This window comes from Dermacentor albipictus, chromosome 1, assembly GCF_038994185.2.
Source record: "Dermacentor albipictus isolate Rhodes 1998 colony chromosome 1, USDA_Dalb.pri_finalv2, whole genome shotgun sequence".
Lineage (NCBI taxonomy): Eukaryota > Metazoa > Arthropoda > Arachnida > Ixodida > Ixodidae > Dermacentor > Dermacentor albipictus.
Genome location: NC_091821.1, coordinates 493,681,258 through 493,696,744, shown reverse-complemented (window position 1 = coordinate 493,696,744; position 15,487 = coordinate 493,681,258). Strand labels below are relative to the sequence as shown.

The 15,487-nt window shown below is 44.7% G+C and overlaps 1 protein-coding gene and 1 long non-coding RNA gene across 6 annotated transcripts in view; one reads left to right on the top strand and one right to left on the bottom strand.

Moving 5' to 3' along the window:
* The window catches only part of LOC135913174 (uncharacterized), a 32,751-nt gene extending 32,147 nt beyond the window's left edge, over positions 1 to 604 (top strand). For all 5 annotated transcript variants that reach the window (XR_010567896.1, XR_010567895.1, XR_010567894.1 and 2 more), the window contains one exon: positions 239 to 604. This is a non-coding gene — a long non-coding RNA (uncharacterized lncRNA). The remainder of the gene's footprint in view (positions 1 to 238) is intronic.
* Positions 605 to 13,258: 12,654 nt separating this feature from the next.
* Positions 13,259 to 15,487, bottom strand: part of LOC135913128 (calpain-5-like) — a 79,366-nt gene continuing 77,137 nt past the window's right edge. Inside the window, exon 13 of the mRNA XM_065445814.1 lies at positions 13,259 to 13,623. Coding sequence (XP_065301886.1) covers positions 13,432 to 13,623 — 192 coding nt within the window. The 3' untranslated portion in view covers positions 13,259 to 13,431. The remainder of the gene's footprint in view (positions 13,624 to 15,487) is intronic.

The following is a 15,487-nucleotide window of genomic DNA, read 5'->3' as shown; positions in this document are numbered from 1 at the left end:
TAAGCTAGGCAAAAATTTTCTGTCGGTATACCTCGAAAAATTATATTGTGTGTAATGTGTTGACTGCTGGCGTTGCATGTGTTCTTGTGTTTTGCGCCAAGTGTCCGAACATTGACTGATGCGTTTTATCTTTCTTTCGTCACAAACATGTTTGCAATAGCTAGAGCCTCTATGTTGTCTGCTTACAACAACCATTGCCATGCTAAGGGAAGGCATTAATTAGCATTCTTTTGCGCAGGAGTCTCAAAATGTTGCAGCTGAAGCGGAAGGTGAAACCCCTGCCGAACTGCAGTGTGCAACTGCACGAGGGGATAAGCATACCACGACCGCCATTTGGAATACCTTCGGCGAGGACCAAGTGTGATGACTTCGATATGAAAGCGTGGCCCATAGACAAGGTTGAGAAAGCATTGTCCTGTTCCGCTTGGGCCCGTCTCATCTCCGATGCAACCGGCTAGTGCTCCAGGCCAACTTCAGGGAATATGCTCCACAGTGGGCAACCCTCTTACCCGCGGGTCACAAGAACAACTCGACATTCTCACGGCGCTCAGTTTGACTTCCACCTCCGATGGTGCTCGACACAATAAAGAAGTTTTTAGCTGTTCTCAGCTGTTTATGCCTTTTGAACTACCGCGATTACACGGAAATAAATGTGCAAAGACACTCGCTGACATAAGAGAAGGCTTTGTAGCTTTATATTGTCTGTGGATCAGAAAGGTCCCAGCCTCCTGACTGTTATGTATGAAGTCATCCCCTGCCTGGTGTATGGATATTACGACAGCACACATGAGTTTGTCAGGATACAGATGACAGCGTTGGGTGGCAGCCGTTATGCTGAAATTTAAGGTGGCCAGCTTCAAGGCACACACGAAAAAATGCTTCTGATGGCAGACAGAGAAAGCAGCAGTTTGCTGCCTTTTTTAATGTAAAAGCATTACAGTAAAACCTCATTAAATCGAACTCTGTTAATTAGAAATCCCGGATAATTCTAAGGTTTTCTGCGGTCCCGTATACAGTAAACTCTCAGTTGTATGAACGTCGGTTTATAGAATATTTCAGAATGCAAACTTTTTAAAAGTTCCCTGTAGTTTTTCTTATAGATTCTATGTAAAAATGTTTCACTTAAACGAATTTTGGCAACGAACTCGCTTCTCAGAGGACCTTGCTTATTTTTACGATCGGAACCGATGCCCACCCTCATCAAAGCGCTGCTCCAGCGGCAATGTAACGTCGCTGGCGCTACAGTGCCCCTGGGGCAAAGCAGCGGCGCGGAAAATGAACGGCAACGAGGCATGGCCTCCAAAATCGGCCGCACAAAACGAGCAAGCATGTAATCTCGGAGGCCATGAACTAAGTAACATAGCTGGCGCCTACAACGCCGCCAGAGCAAAGTGGCGATTTGTCACACCACAAACCACGTGGTGTGTGTTTTTTTCCGACCAGCTGGTCGTGGCATGGTCGACGTCTCTTTCGAAAAAGAGGCAGCTGCCGAGCCAGTTTCAAGCCCTATAACTCTAGCTGAGGTTGTAGGTTACATTGGAAAGTTGAGACTGTGTCTCAACAGCAAGCTGTGCCAGAAGTGCACAAAAACATTTACTCTTTGGACAGTTTTGTTACTTCCTGTGCTTTAAAAGTACAAGTGTAGAAGAAGATTACAGATTTTTTTCTGAGTGAGAAAGGCAGTGTTATAACTGTTATGAACCTTGTACTTGTTGATATGTACAAATTCCATTTCACACATTTCTAACACTATGGATGCCATGTCTTTTGCTCCATGAATTGCACTTCAAACTTTTGACTCGGTATGCCATGTCTTATGTTGGTCTAGTGAATATTCAGTTTAGTGAACTTTCAGTTAAGTGAACCATTTCCTTCGGTCCCTTGAAGTTCACTCAAGTGAGAGTTCACTGTGTTCCAATGTAAATTTGACCGGATAATTTGAACTGACGGCCTTGGCCAACCTGGTTAATTCAAAGATTTGGGGTGCTAAGCGGCAATTCCAGATCCCCATTTCACCACAGACCCGACGAAACGACGGCCATTCGGAGCCACGAGGCAACGCCACATGGCAATTGCGATTTTTTATAGACGAAGCGTCCCTCCTGTAGTACTGCTAGTACAAAAATCAGTCCACGATATGCCCCGCACATTGCCGAAACGGGCGCCTGCAGAGGAGAAGACGTGCTTTACTGCAACATAACGGGCATACCGCTTTTTGTCATGTGCTCTCGTCCCCCACTCCATACGCTCCTCGCAGTCAGCGTTAGCGCGTGTTCTGTGCCGCTGCCACTGGCTGCCGTTCGTCCATACTCTCCGTACCTGTGGCGACGTGTGTGTGCACAACGCCGGTCTGTGCCGTTTCTTTGTGTGCAGTAATTAGGGGTGCTGCAGCTAGCGTGGTGTTCATTTTTTTTTTCTGAACTGTGCAGAAGTGCCAGTGAGCGAAGATGCCAAAGTACAAGATGTAATAATACACAATAGGGCTAGGCTATGGTGTCAGCCATCTTATTTATTCTCCACCCTCGGCCCTTCGTTGTCTTTGTTAAGACACCCTGTGACTTCTTCACGTCCACATACACTCCCCCTCTTTGAAGACTCATCCCTCCTGGGATGATACATAAATACGTTCCCAATGGTTGCAAACTCGAGCACGCCGTCATCGTTGACGTAACCAAGTCTCTTGAGAACACCTTTTTGCTCTGCAGTTTGCACCACGCGTTACGGTCCCATGTACACCTGCTTCGTACCCGGAAGACCTTTTTTGACGAGTACTAAATCGTTCAGCTGTATAGGGGGTATCCGCATGTTGTGGCGGCGGTCGAACTGCCTCTTCATATCTTCGCGGTATCGCTGGTAGGCTTCCACAGTTTTCCGCTTCTCGCACAATTGCAGGGTCTCAGCAATACCAAGCTTTTGTTTAGCAGGGAACACCGGTGTCTTTCCAAATGCTGCGAAATAGGGACTACAGCCAATACGTGCAGTGTGCGACCGATTGCGATGAGCTACAGTGGCCTCCAAGCAGCACTTCCATCGGTGTTTGAAACTGGGAGACTTGGAAATAAACTTTTTCAAGTCTTGTGTGATTCTTTCAGTCATGCCATTTCCTGCAGGATGGTAGGGCACGCAGAGTCGCAAAACAACTCCTCGTTCCTTTGCTCATTCTTGCAGACACTTGCTTACAAATGTTGGTCCATTGTCTGATATTACTACTTTGGTATTCTTAAACATCTCTTGGCTCAAAAGGGCAATCACACTATTTGTGTCTTCTCTACCCGGTCGTGTGGCCACTATTCTAGTGCACTGGTCTATTGCCGCTAAGAAAGACTGTTTTTCTTACTTGTGTAGCCTTCTTAAACTCTGCAAAATAGGACCATCTCGTCTGTTCTCTGAAGGTGCTTTACTTTATGGGCTTGACATTGATGGCAAGACTGGACGTACCGCTGGACGTTGTCTTTCGAGTGTTCCCACCAGAAACGCTGAAGAATCTTGCGATAAGTTTGCCAGAACCCGTCGTGCCCGCCAGAGTCCGGGGAGTCATGATAAAGTTCCAAGATTCGAGGCACCATTGTTTCCGGGACTAGGAACTTTCTATCGTGGAACTCCAGTTCTTCAGTTCCCTCCCACAGCAAAGTTGCACTGACAGTCTCTTGACCTGGGGTTACCGCAAGTCTGGAGAGTGCGTCTGCATCCTTCAGGTGTTCTCCATGCGTGTGATAGACCACGGACACAAACTGCTGGAGTTCACTCGCCCACCGCGCAATTTTTCCTCTAGGCTCTGCGAGGTTAAGGATATACGTTAAGGCTTGGTGATCAGTAAAGAGCGCGAAGCTCCTGCCATCCAGGTAAGGTCTAAAATAGCGTATGGCCATTAGGACTGCCAAAGCTTCTTTCTCCGCAGTCTTGTAATTCAGTTGCGCTTTCGAGAATGTATGCAAATAATATCCCACAACCTTTTGTTGCCGGCTCCGTGGAGCTTCTGAATCCCTCTGGTAAAGCACTGCGCCTGTGCCGTAATGAGAAGCGTCGGTGTTCAGCTCGAAGGGCAACTTGAAGTCTGGAAGCATCAGAATTGGGTCAGACAAAATGATGCTCACAAGGCTTTGATAAACTGAATCACACACTGCTGTCCACCAAAATGGCACATTCTTGGTCATTTCTGTGAGGCACTTTGTTTTCGTGGTATAATCTCTAATGAAAGCCCTAAAATGCCCCACAAAGCCGAGAAATACCCGCAAAGAGTGTAGGTGATACGGTTTCTGCATTTTTGAGTTAGTTCGAATGATTCCTGCTTTGTTTCTTGGTTTGGTCATCAAATACTCTACCTAGAAACGCAGCTTTTCTTGTAAATAATCTTGAGCTCCGCATCACTTGGTGCTTGAAGCACACTAGCAAGGTGCTCCAAGTGCTCCTCCTTATTGTGAGAGTAAATTATTATATCGTCGATGTACACATTACAAAACTTCCCAAGGAACGGTCGCAAGACGTCATTCATCATCTTCTGGAACCAAGCGAGTGAGCTTTTCCATCCAAACGGAAGTCGATTATAATACTCAGAGATGTCAGAAGGCATTATGAAGGCAGAGTATTTCTTGTATTCTTCAGAAAGTGGAACTTGCCAAAATCCTTTACATAAATCAATACGCGAAAACACTCTGCAGCCACCTGTTTCCTCTATGATAGAATCTATTAGTGACATAGGAAAAGGAAGAAAGCTTTGTCTGCTTCTTAATTTCCCTGTAATCCATGGAGAGTCGGAGGCTTCCATCTTCCTTAGGTGCAATAGTGATGGGCGACGCGAATGTAGACATAAATGGACAAATTACCTGTGCATCCAACATCTTTTTAAGCTCGTTCTTCAGCCACATTCTCTTCTCCTGTGACATATTATATGGCTTTTTTCTCACCACTGTAGTATTGCCTAACTTAAATGGTACCTGAAACTTTGTAGTTGCCTTGGGATATCCCTTCAAGCATAGCAATTCCGGGTAAATCCTCTTAATATCTTCACATGACGATGGCTGCCGCAGGCTCCTCACTCGAAGAAGTTGAAGAAACACCGAGATTGTGCCACTTTTCATCCTTAGTTACTTCTCCAGTCCAGTAGATGTTAAGACAAAGTGCACTGATGGCTGGACGTGATAGGAGTAATTCATAGGGTACTCCGTCGAGTACTAGCGCCTGCGTAGCAACATTGTTGCCGAGACAGAATATGGTTAAACATGTCCATTTATCATGAATATCTCGCCTTCCGTCGTATCCATGTACTTCCACAGCCTGTCCCTGTTGTGCTTTGTCAGTCTCAACAATACGGGCATTTATAATTGTGATGCTTGCTCCACTGTCAACTAACGTGCTCATTTCCTTTCCATCAACAAAAACAGATATTTACAAGAGGTTTGCATGCGACAAATAAACAGCTTCTCTTGGTGTCTTAAGGTGGAAGCCGAAGCCCTCTTTATTTAGTTTTTTGTCACAGCACCTGACTCTTCGTGTTGTCTTTAGCCTCCTTGGTCAGTCAGAAAGGACACAGAAGAAGCGGTAGATTTTCCAGCTTGCAAGCAGGCATCTTTCATCAGCTCGTGTGGCAGTTGGGCTGTCTCTGGGGTCCCGAGTATTGTAGGTACAGGTTTCACATTCCCTGCAGAAGTTCTTCAACCGTTCTGGGCCCTCTCACTTGTATTTGCTTCTGAAGGTCCGGACTCAAACCATGAATGAAGCGGAACCACAGACGTATTAGGCAAGGCTGAGTCAGCCAGCTGGAGTAGCCTCCTTTTCTCATAAAAATAGCTGAGTGCAGACCCAGACCTGTACTTGAAAGTGATAGCTTCATCCCATAATAATACCTTGTTCTCTCCAAAAGAGCCGAGAAAATTATCCTTCCACTCCGTCCATGGCTTGTTGCTGTGAGTGTTGACACGCAATTCGTGCCAACTCTTGGCTATTCCTGGTAGGAACAGTCGCATGTTTTTTCACTTTATCTTCAGCACTGTACCAGTCGTTTTCATTGCATGCATATTCATAAAATGTTAGCCAGTACTCGGGACTACTGGAATTTCCATCAAACATGTTTGGTTCACGTATTCGAGGCTCGGTCTGTTCATTCCTCTTTCAGTCACGTTTACAAGCAAACATATTAATTCATTTTGCTATCTGTTCTGTTCCACTTCAAGAAACTTAGTGAGCACGTTAATGCCACTGTCAGATGAAGCAACGGTAGCAGGATTCGCGCAGTTTCGAACAAACTTCTCATAATCTTGAAGTTTCATATTCAGCTTCACTTTTTCTTTCGCAACTAAATCATCGTAAGTGAGCTTCGCTCTAGCACTTATGTAGGAGACAAATGTGTCGGTGCTCACTGCTTCCGGAAGAGCTTGTTCCTTTTCATTTTTAGGCATTGCAGTCAAGATTCGGATGTCACCGCATTGATTTGCTCCATCAATGAAGTCCACTCACATCTCGACTTAAATGTCCACACAGAAAAAATGTGGCTGCACCAATTTGTAATAATACACAGTAGGGCTAGGCTATGCTGTCGTCCATCTTCTTTATTCTCCACCCTCGTCTCTTCGTCGTCTTCGTTAAGACACCCTGTAACTTCTTCACAACGTCCACGTACATAAGACTTTAACGCAGTAGCAGTTCTGCTTGATCTAAGAAGCGGGTAAGAACACGTGTTCCAAAACTGAGTTGGCTGAAAGGCACAGCGTGCCCCCTCTCGACGTTGTCCACAATACTGAAGAACAAATCGGAGGTACCGGAGGCCTACAGCAAGACGTATTCTTCGAAGTGGTCGCGAGTACGGGCTTTCATGTGCCAAGAAGTGGAATCAGCTTTACTTCGCTGGCTGCAGAAAGCAAACGCAGCCCAGTTTCCCGTCAATGGAACGATACTGCGGGAGAAGGCCAACGACTTGGCTATATTACTTGGGCACGAAGAGTGCAAGTGTAGCAATTGATGGTTGAGCTGTTTTAAAGAGCGTAATAATTTGACCTTCGTAGCCATCTGTGGCGAGCGGCAGAGCAAACGAGAGCAACATCGACGACTAGAAGAAACACACATTGGCTTCATTGCTTAGTGAGTACGGTGCAGATGTGTACAACCTTGACGAGGCAGCCCTTTTTTACAAGATGCTGCCCACAAAAGCATACGCAGCAAAGGACACCGCGGTCAGGGGTTGAAAGCAGGGCAAGGAAAGAATTACCATTCTGTTCAGCGCGAATGTGTGCAGTAAACACAAGCTGCCCCACAAGCTGTAGTTGGAAAGAGTGGGAAGCCTCGCTGCTTTAAAGATGCACGGCTGCCGCCAAGGGATGAGCTTATCTACCGGCACAACAAGAAAGCCTGGGTCACAGGCACAATATTTGAAGGTTACGTTCGGCAGCTTGACTGCAAGTTCGCGGCCGCAGGCAGGAATGTAGTCTTCGTTGTTGATAATTGCCCGGTGCATGGTGACATCCCACACCTGAAAGCTATCAGGATGGTATTTCTTCCTCCGAACACCACGTCAATCTTGCATCCAATGGACCAAGGGGTCAGTCACCACACGAGGAAGATTTACTGCCACCACCTGCTCAAGCGCATGGTTCTTTGCTACGACAACGGCAAGGAGTACTCCATCAACTTCCTTGGGGCCATATGTCATATTGTGTATCCATGGAAGCAAGTGGAACCCACTTTGATCATGCGGTGTTTTGAACACGCTGGCTTTTCGAAGGAAAGCACCGTCAATGCTGATGCTTACTCTTCTTAATGTGCACTTGATGAAGAAGGAGCCGAGTATTGGGACCGCATCAATGTACTCTGCGCAGAGGATAGCGAATCCGGTGCGGTCGACTTCGCCAAGTATCTGAAGTTTGAAAACGGTCAACAAATGTGCTACTCAGACTTTGAGAGTGAAGCTACCGCTGATGCAACCATGTGCGATGACAGCGACGATGACGACGCTAACGAGCCCTCCCCAGCACCCGCTCTCGTGCAAGTTATCGGATTGCTGAATGTTATCCACAGTTTTGTTGAGCGCCACGGTGAAAATACTCAAATGCCGCAGGTAGTTAGTTGGCCAACTAGAAAACATGACCCTTAGAGCCTCGAACTACAGGACGCAGCAAACCAGGATCTCTGATTACATTAAGTAATCTTTTTTTTGTGTGTCCGGTTAATTCGAAAACCCGCTTAATTGGAAGATTTTTTTGCGATTCCAATGACTTCGAATTCACGAGGTTTTATTGTATGTGCCCCATTGTGCAAAAATCTGTCGTAGTCGGCAGTGTGACTGAATGATGGTACCAAAAATGGCCGACAATGCAAAAAGTAAAAACACATTAAAAAATGCTCAGATTGATGTCCAATTTGTCAGGGAGGTGCCTGTAAACAAGATAAAGCAATGGCATTGAAAAGAAAATTTGCTAAATTCGGTCTGGGTGGGAATGGAACCCGGGTCTCCGGGGTGCGAGACAAGCACGCTTTCCCAATGCTACATACTACCTTTAAATTACATACTAGCAGTAAGAAGTCAATCGCTTGGAATGTGCTTGAATGCACTCAGACTTGACTAGATTGTGTTTCATAAAGATGACAAGGTGAAAGCTTTGGCAAGTTGGTAATTCATGGCAAAACAAGCACAGTAGGAAAGACAGACATAAATAAATAAATAAACAAATAAATAAATGAATAAAGGACACTGTGCTAATTTTGCCATGTGTTTGATACATGTTCCAGCTGTGTAGCCAGGCTTGCATCCACAAAACCAGCCAAAGATGCCATAATTAGTGGATTGCATTGGTTCAGTTGAAACAATTGCTTCCTTCTGCTATGCCACTCTGTTTTCCATAACCCCTGCAGGTACCAATTTTCTTGATTCGAAGCAACCAAGGTGAATGTTCAGTCTTTTTGTATAATTTGCCAGAACTTACAAATTTCCTAAAAATTTCAGCTTTTCCAGGTTTTCCCTGATGTAGACACCCTGGTGCAGGCTAAGGTGGCTTTGTTTCATGTTGAACAAATGAAAAATCAGTTTTTGCCAGAGTGCCACATCTACCATAGGAAATCACTTATGCAGATCATGTTGACCTTGAAAATGTTTCATTTGTGCAGACACTTGTTTGAAAAAAAAAGTTGTGGCTGCATGCTGGTACATAAGGTCAATGACATGGCCAAAGATAGTGATGGGGCAAAACAGCCCTTCGAAGTGTTCAGGAGGAATTCGGTCCGATGGAAGGCATCCAGAATGGTTTTCAGGTACTTGAGGTACTATGTCACACAATAACATTTAGGTAGCACAAGCATGGTCTATTTGGGTCACGCTCAAAGGTTAATTGCCATCTCACTCTATAGACTTGAGCTTCAGCTTGAATGAATGAAGCTCGTCAAGAGTGACATCTTTTTGCCAGGAACCATAGCTAAAGTCCACGGAGTTGGCACCATAGAGTCCATCAAAGTGAGGGAACACAGGGTCCTGCATATTTCGCTGTGCCTTTTCGAAAAAAGGTTTTGCACTCGCCGCTGCACTGCTCTTGCTCAAAATTTGCTGAAGGATTGCATTTTGGAGTCTACGTCACTTAATATAACATTTATCAAAGTTAATTGCCTGGCTTTTAAGAAAAAAGTGAGAATTTGCCTTCGCTTATGGGGATGCAAGCTGCTGCAGCGACGGCACTAGCATATACTTGTGTCGCCGTCTGCCAGCAGCTTCAGAAAGCAACTAGTCGGGGAGGTTTGCCACGTGTTCTAGGAGCGGGCAGCACACAGCAAACCTCCCTGACCTGCTGCTTTCTTCAGCTGCTGGTAGGCAGCGACACAAGTTTATGCTAGTGCCATCGCTGCAGCGGCTTGCATCCCCATAAGCGAAAGCAAATTCACACTTTTTTCTTAAAAGCCAGGCAATTAACTTTGGTAAGTGTTATACTAAATGACATAACTCCAGAGTGCAATCTTTCAGCAAACTTTGAGAAAGAGCAGCGCAGCGGCAAGTGCAAAACTTTTTTTCGAAAAGATGCAGTGAAATATGCCGGACCCTGTATAGATATCCTTGGCGAGTCTTCTTAGGTGGTGGCAATTCTTGCCATCCTTGACGAGTTCTAGGTTGCGGTAACATGTGCAGAAGCATGAACTTGATTCTTACCAACATCACGAGATAAAGGGTAGATGTCGTGCATGGCGAGTTTTTCTAGATGGTTATAAGCTGCACAAAAACATGAAGTGCAATGTTTGTTCTAATTAGTTGGAAAATTTCAATCTAGGTAAATCTTTCTAAATAGTTATAATTGTAGAATCATGCAGTCCGATTTTTGTCATCATCATTAGGTAAAGATTAGTCGTCCCTCAGAAATCGTTCCTGGTGGTGATAATCGCAGACTCACGAAGTGGGATTATTGTCATCATCATTTGGCAAAGGGCAAATGTTATCTTTGGTGAGTCTTTCCAGAAGCACGAAGTAAAATTTTTATCATTAGGTAAAGGGTGATTGGTAATTCTTTATAGGTGGTGATAACCTGTGCGGAAACATGAAGTATGATTCTCATCATTAGGTAAAGCGTAGGTGTCATCCTTGGGGAGTTCTTCTAGATAGTAATAATCTGCACAGAAGCTTGAAGTGTGATTCTTGTCATCTAGGTAAACGGTAAATGCCAACATTCACAAATCTTTCTAGGAGGTGATAATCGCAGAAGCACTAAGTGTGATTGTTGTCAGCATCATTAGAAAACGGGTAAACATCAACCTTGGCAAGTCTTTCCAGATGGCGATAACTTACAATACTGCCAATACTCGCACAGACCACTAAATAGACAGCTAAGCAGACAGTGGGCATGTTATGTATCCTTCCAATTCTGACAAAGCCAAGAAAAACACATCTTCAGAAAGACAGCATCCAAGTCAAAAACAATGCAGGCTACTTTGTTGTCCAAACAAGATGGTGGCTGAACACAACATTCTGAAACTTAGCATCAAGGTCATCCCACAAGAAAATGAAGCATAACCCTTTTGTACATGCTTAATGTAGGCTACATTGTGTTTTTCATAGGTTCCGTGGGGACATTCGACTCTCACACCTTCTAATGTTGTTTTTTCTGCATTGCTGTCACATCATGAAATCTAGCTTCGCTGCATAGCATGTGCCACAAACAAGTCCACATAGTTGCACAGTAGCATGAGAGATGGCACAAGTGTTTTGCTGCTAATGGGCCTGACGGTGGGAACACTTGGGCACAAGGATAACCAGCTTCATGCTTTTTTTTGGCTAAGAGGAGTCGCAGTTGAACAGCCATGTGTTCCCCAGCACATATTGCGGAACTGTCCTGCAAAAGATTTCGTAGCAAGACATTGGGATAGATGAACATGTGTTCATACGTATGTGCCTCCATTGGTGAGACTTCACCCATGAACGACTTACTGCCCGGAATAGGACAAATATATTTGCTTGATATCCTGTCACAGCGAATCAAACTTCCCCGACTCGTCAGCATGTTCGGTTAGTTGTATTTCGACTGGCTGGCTTATTGTAAGAAGGCACAATAATTGCACCTTTGGCTTGTTTCCACTACTCGTGGAAAAGAAAAAATAAGCGATAACATATGCATTTCCTGGCTTTTTTTCTTTGTCAATATAAGGTGGCATCTTTCAGATGCATTCTATTACATACTTCCGAAACTGTCATATTGGCTATCAATGTAGGCCGTTTCCAATGTTGGCCAGAATTGGACCATACCACGAATTGACCAGCACTTATCTGCTCTATACATTACATGACCTGCTTCTCAAGACAGAATATCAGATACACATGCTCCCTCTCTAATCCAAGAACTCTGTCTGCAGCACACGTGAATGCACGCAAATGCTCCATGGCATTGGTTATGAAATAACCACAAGCTTTGCCTGTTCTGAATACATGCGCAATACTCCTTAAACAATAGAAACTTCCCTATAGCTGCACTGCCATGCCACATGAATACCGAATGAGACAAGAAGAGGAGACTCCGGCAGGCGGCCTACCAAGAGGTACACAGCAAGACAACCAGACGGCATCTACTTCTACGTCGATGCTAGCATTGAAGCACAGGGCTCCACCGTAGCAGCCGTGAGTAGTGAACTCCATACTGTACAAATGGAGGTACCCTCAGACAAATCCAACCTTAGCGTAGCTGGCAGCCATCGCATTTGCCATCAAACACATGCCCGCTCGCAAATGAGCCCCCCTGAAAATCATATTTACCAGCTGCATGGCGGCATGGAACGAATTGGTGCACAACAATTTCCCTGTCCATATTTCTAAACTTGTGCAAGAGCACCCACAGGGTCTTTTAGAAATTGTGTGGTTATAACGGTATGCTGGAAAATGAAAAGAGCTTAGCTCACCTGCGAGGCTTTGAACCAGACACAGGACATCCCGCCACTAGCCTGGACAACAAGATGGGCTTTCCTGCTTCTGTGACCCTACCAAGAGGCTACACGCAAGTTCCCCAAGCTCAGCAAAGTGCTTACCTGTGAACAGGGAGTACTCAATCCCCACACCTGCGCGAGTGCACTTCCTTTGCGCTCTGTTGCTCGAGGACCTAGACACCTCCAATAACCTGTGGTTTTGCGGACCATCACCAACCACCTGCTCCCACAAAGCTTCCCCTTGAACCTGGACAAAAGCCACGAGAGCTGACGACCGAAGGTACCTTTCGGGGTTTTATCAGTGCTGCACTGAGGCTCTAGACGAGGTTTTTTTTACACGACACCCAACTAACTAGAAAATAAGTTTTTTCCTCTCTATAATCCATACTGCCATCTTCCTGCCACCTAATGTCGGGCCTATAATTTTTTTAAAACCATTATTCAAGTGGTCCCATCCCGTATAAAGGTTCTTTGGTATCCTACAAGTTTCTGCCTCATAGGTTAGTGCTGGTAAAATGCCGTGACCGCACAGTTTTTGAGGATGAAAGCAAACTGCTTGTCAGTGCCTGCAACATGCCCTACAACCCTGTTTTATTTGTCTAAATCTTTCAGTGATTGTTCATGGTGTTTTAACTAATCACAAAGCAACACTGACTGCAAGAAACATTCTAAAGAAATACTTCAGATTAATTTTGCCCAACATTGATTCTTCAGTTTGCACCAGAATCTTGGTACATAAATGGGCATATTTAAACTCTCTCACAACATGGCTGGAGTAATCAGGAATCAAACCTGCGGCCTTGTTCTCAGCAGTGGAATGCCATGATCACCTAGTCACTGCAGTGGTTAATACGAGACATATCAGTGTTTACACACATTCGCATTACAGCAACAAACAGTTTAATCACATATTTTCATTACAGCAGCAATGCACTAGTAGTGCTACACAATGGCACATGTGGAACCTTTGGTCAAAAGCCCCTCCATGGATGTGCTCCAATTCTAGCGGCGGAGAGGGGCACACACACAGTGTGCGTTTCACTACGAGTTGCTGGCTCACACTGCTAGCAAATCGTCCGTGGTGGTGACCTCGACAAGCAGAGTACCCAGGCTGCCTTCATTACCGCTGACCAGCCTGTTCCGGTGCCCCACGAGTGGCACTTCCAGCTTCTGCCGCTCGGCGCCCAGTGGAGCATCGACATATGCTTTGGCCATGTACATGTCCATCATCAGGTGGCTGTTCCACACCTGCAGACAAAGGTGTGCACTTTGACTATGAGCACTGCTTACGCTATAGATGGTGCAATGCGAACGACTGTGCATTGTCTCTTGTCTTTCAAAAGTGGAATGTACTTTAATAGATTATGTTGCTTGCTGGATTAGTTGGCTCAGTGTTGTCAGAAATAATAAGCACAAACTTTAAATGGGACAGCTTTTCAGACAAGGGAGTAGCGTCCTTCGTCTTTCTCACTGTTCTGTATATTGTTCCCGCTCACTATACTATGCAAAAGTGAAACCTTTACCAGGGAACTTGACTTCTATGCCTAGCTGAGCAGTAGAAATCCGTTGAAGCGACTCCGGTTAATTCTGTTTCGGTTAATTTGCTCCCAGTCGAAGGTCCCAACCAGCGGTGCCCATACATTTCCATGGGCCCAAAGTTTTGTTATTTAGATTGCGAAATTGACGTTCCCTGGATAATTCAAACTATATCACTCGGAACGCATGCTCCTGACCTTTATGGTGACCCGAGTAGCAAACCCATTAGTGATAGTGTTTCCCTTGGTTGCGTTTACGAGAGAGTGAATGCACTGAACCTGTTTCAATCTCTTGTCAAAAACGCGCACTTTCGAACTGCCCTAGGAAGATTTTCAAGCAATAGTCGCAGCTCACGATGTCCGATTACAGTATTTACCCCATTTTAACATGCACCTTTCTCTTTTCAGGAGAATTATGCCAAAAATTGCCTGCGTAGCACAATCGGACAGAATACTAAAACCACCTTTGTGATCTTGATATGTTTCACCGCAGAACACAAATGTACCGCAGAGAAGCTGAATGAAAAACCGCCTGCAGTTGTCCAACATGATTTATAAGCCCTTCCCCACATTTCTTGCTAAAAAATCGGGTGCACGTTAGATTTCTAATTTGTTTAGTGGCTTTAATGTCTTTGTTAGTTTTCTACTTTGGACACAAAGAAAGTGCGTGCATGTTTAATTCGGGGGCTTGCTAGCACAGGTAAAATACTACCAAATGAATCAGCGGTGTGTGTTGGACTTTAATCTGCATCCTGTTTAATTCAACTCACTGGATATACATTTCAATCAATTTTGTCGGTCCCATCAGGGTAAAAAAAAACGAAAGTCGATTGTATACAAAACACAGGCCATGAATGGAAACAAAGCATAAGCAATAGAACAGGTGCAGAAATCGAAAAATACACATTTGCTGTATGCAGGGTGTCTACCAAGTTGACATTTCCAAATTCCTTGAGTTTCCAGGTTTTCCCTGGGTGGCTTTGCAAAATTCCCTGAGTGACAAAGAACTTTGTTTTATGTCAAGATGGGCTGACACCATGTTGCCGAATGCTGTCACTCTGGTAAGCGTGTTAAAAAATAAGAAATGACTTCATCCAGTTTTTATAGTAAGGAGTACTGTTTATCTTATTCAAAAAGAAAACTGGAGGGGAGGTTCAGTGAAATGCACAGCAAATAAAATACTTTAAAAAATATGATAAAACATATATTGTGAATCGAGTCGAACATTCTCAAATACGAATAAGAAGGAGATGCATACAGAAGCAAATATATTTGAATATAGACTATTTCCACCAACTGATAGCAAGCTCATTGGTATGAGGCCCGAACTTTGTCACAAGTAAGATTCTCGCTCAACAGCTGTTAAGTCAGCCTCAACTGTCCTGACATACTCTCAGCCCGTGCATAAGGCCTCAGTGTTGCGTTTCACTGCTTTAAAAAGTTTACTTTGGTTTGGATGAGGGACATCTACATCTCGGCGTCAGCAAACAATTTTTTTTGCGCTGAAGCTCCTTCAAAGAAGCGGCAGCACGCTTCCTTTCCTTTTTTCAATGCGTAGGTTCTTTCTGTTCCCATCC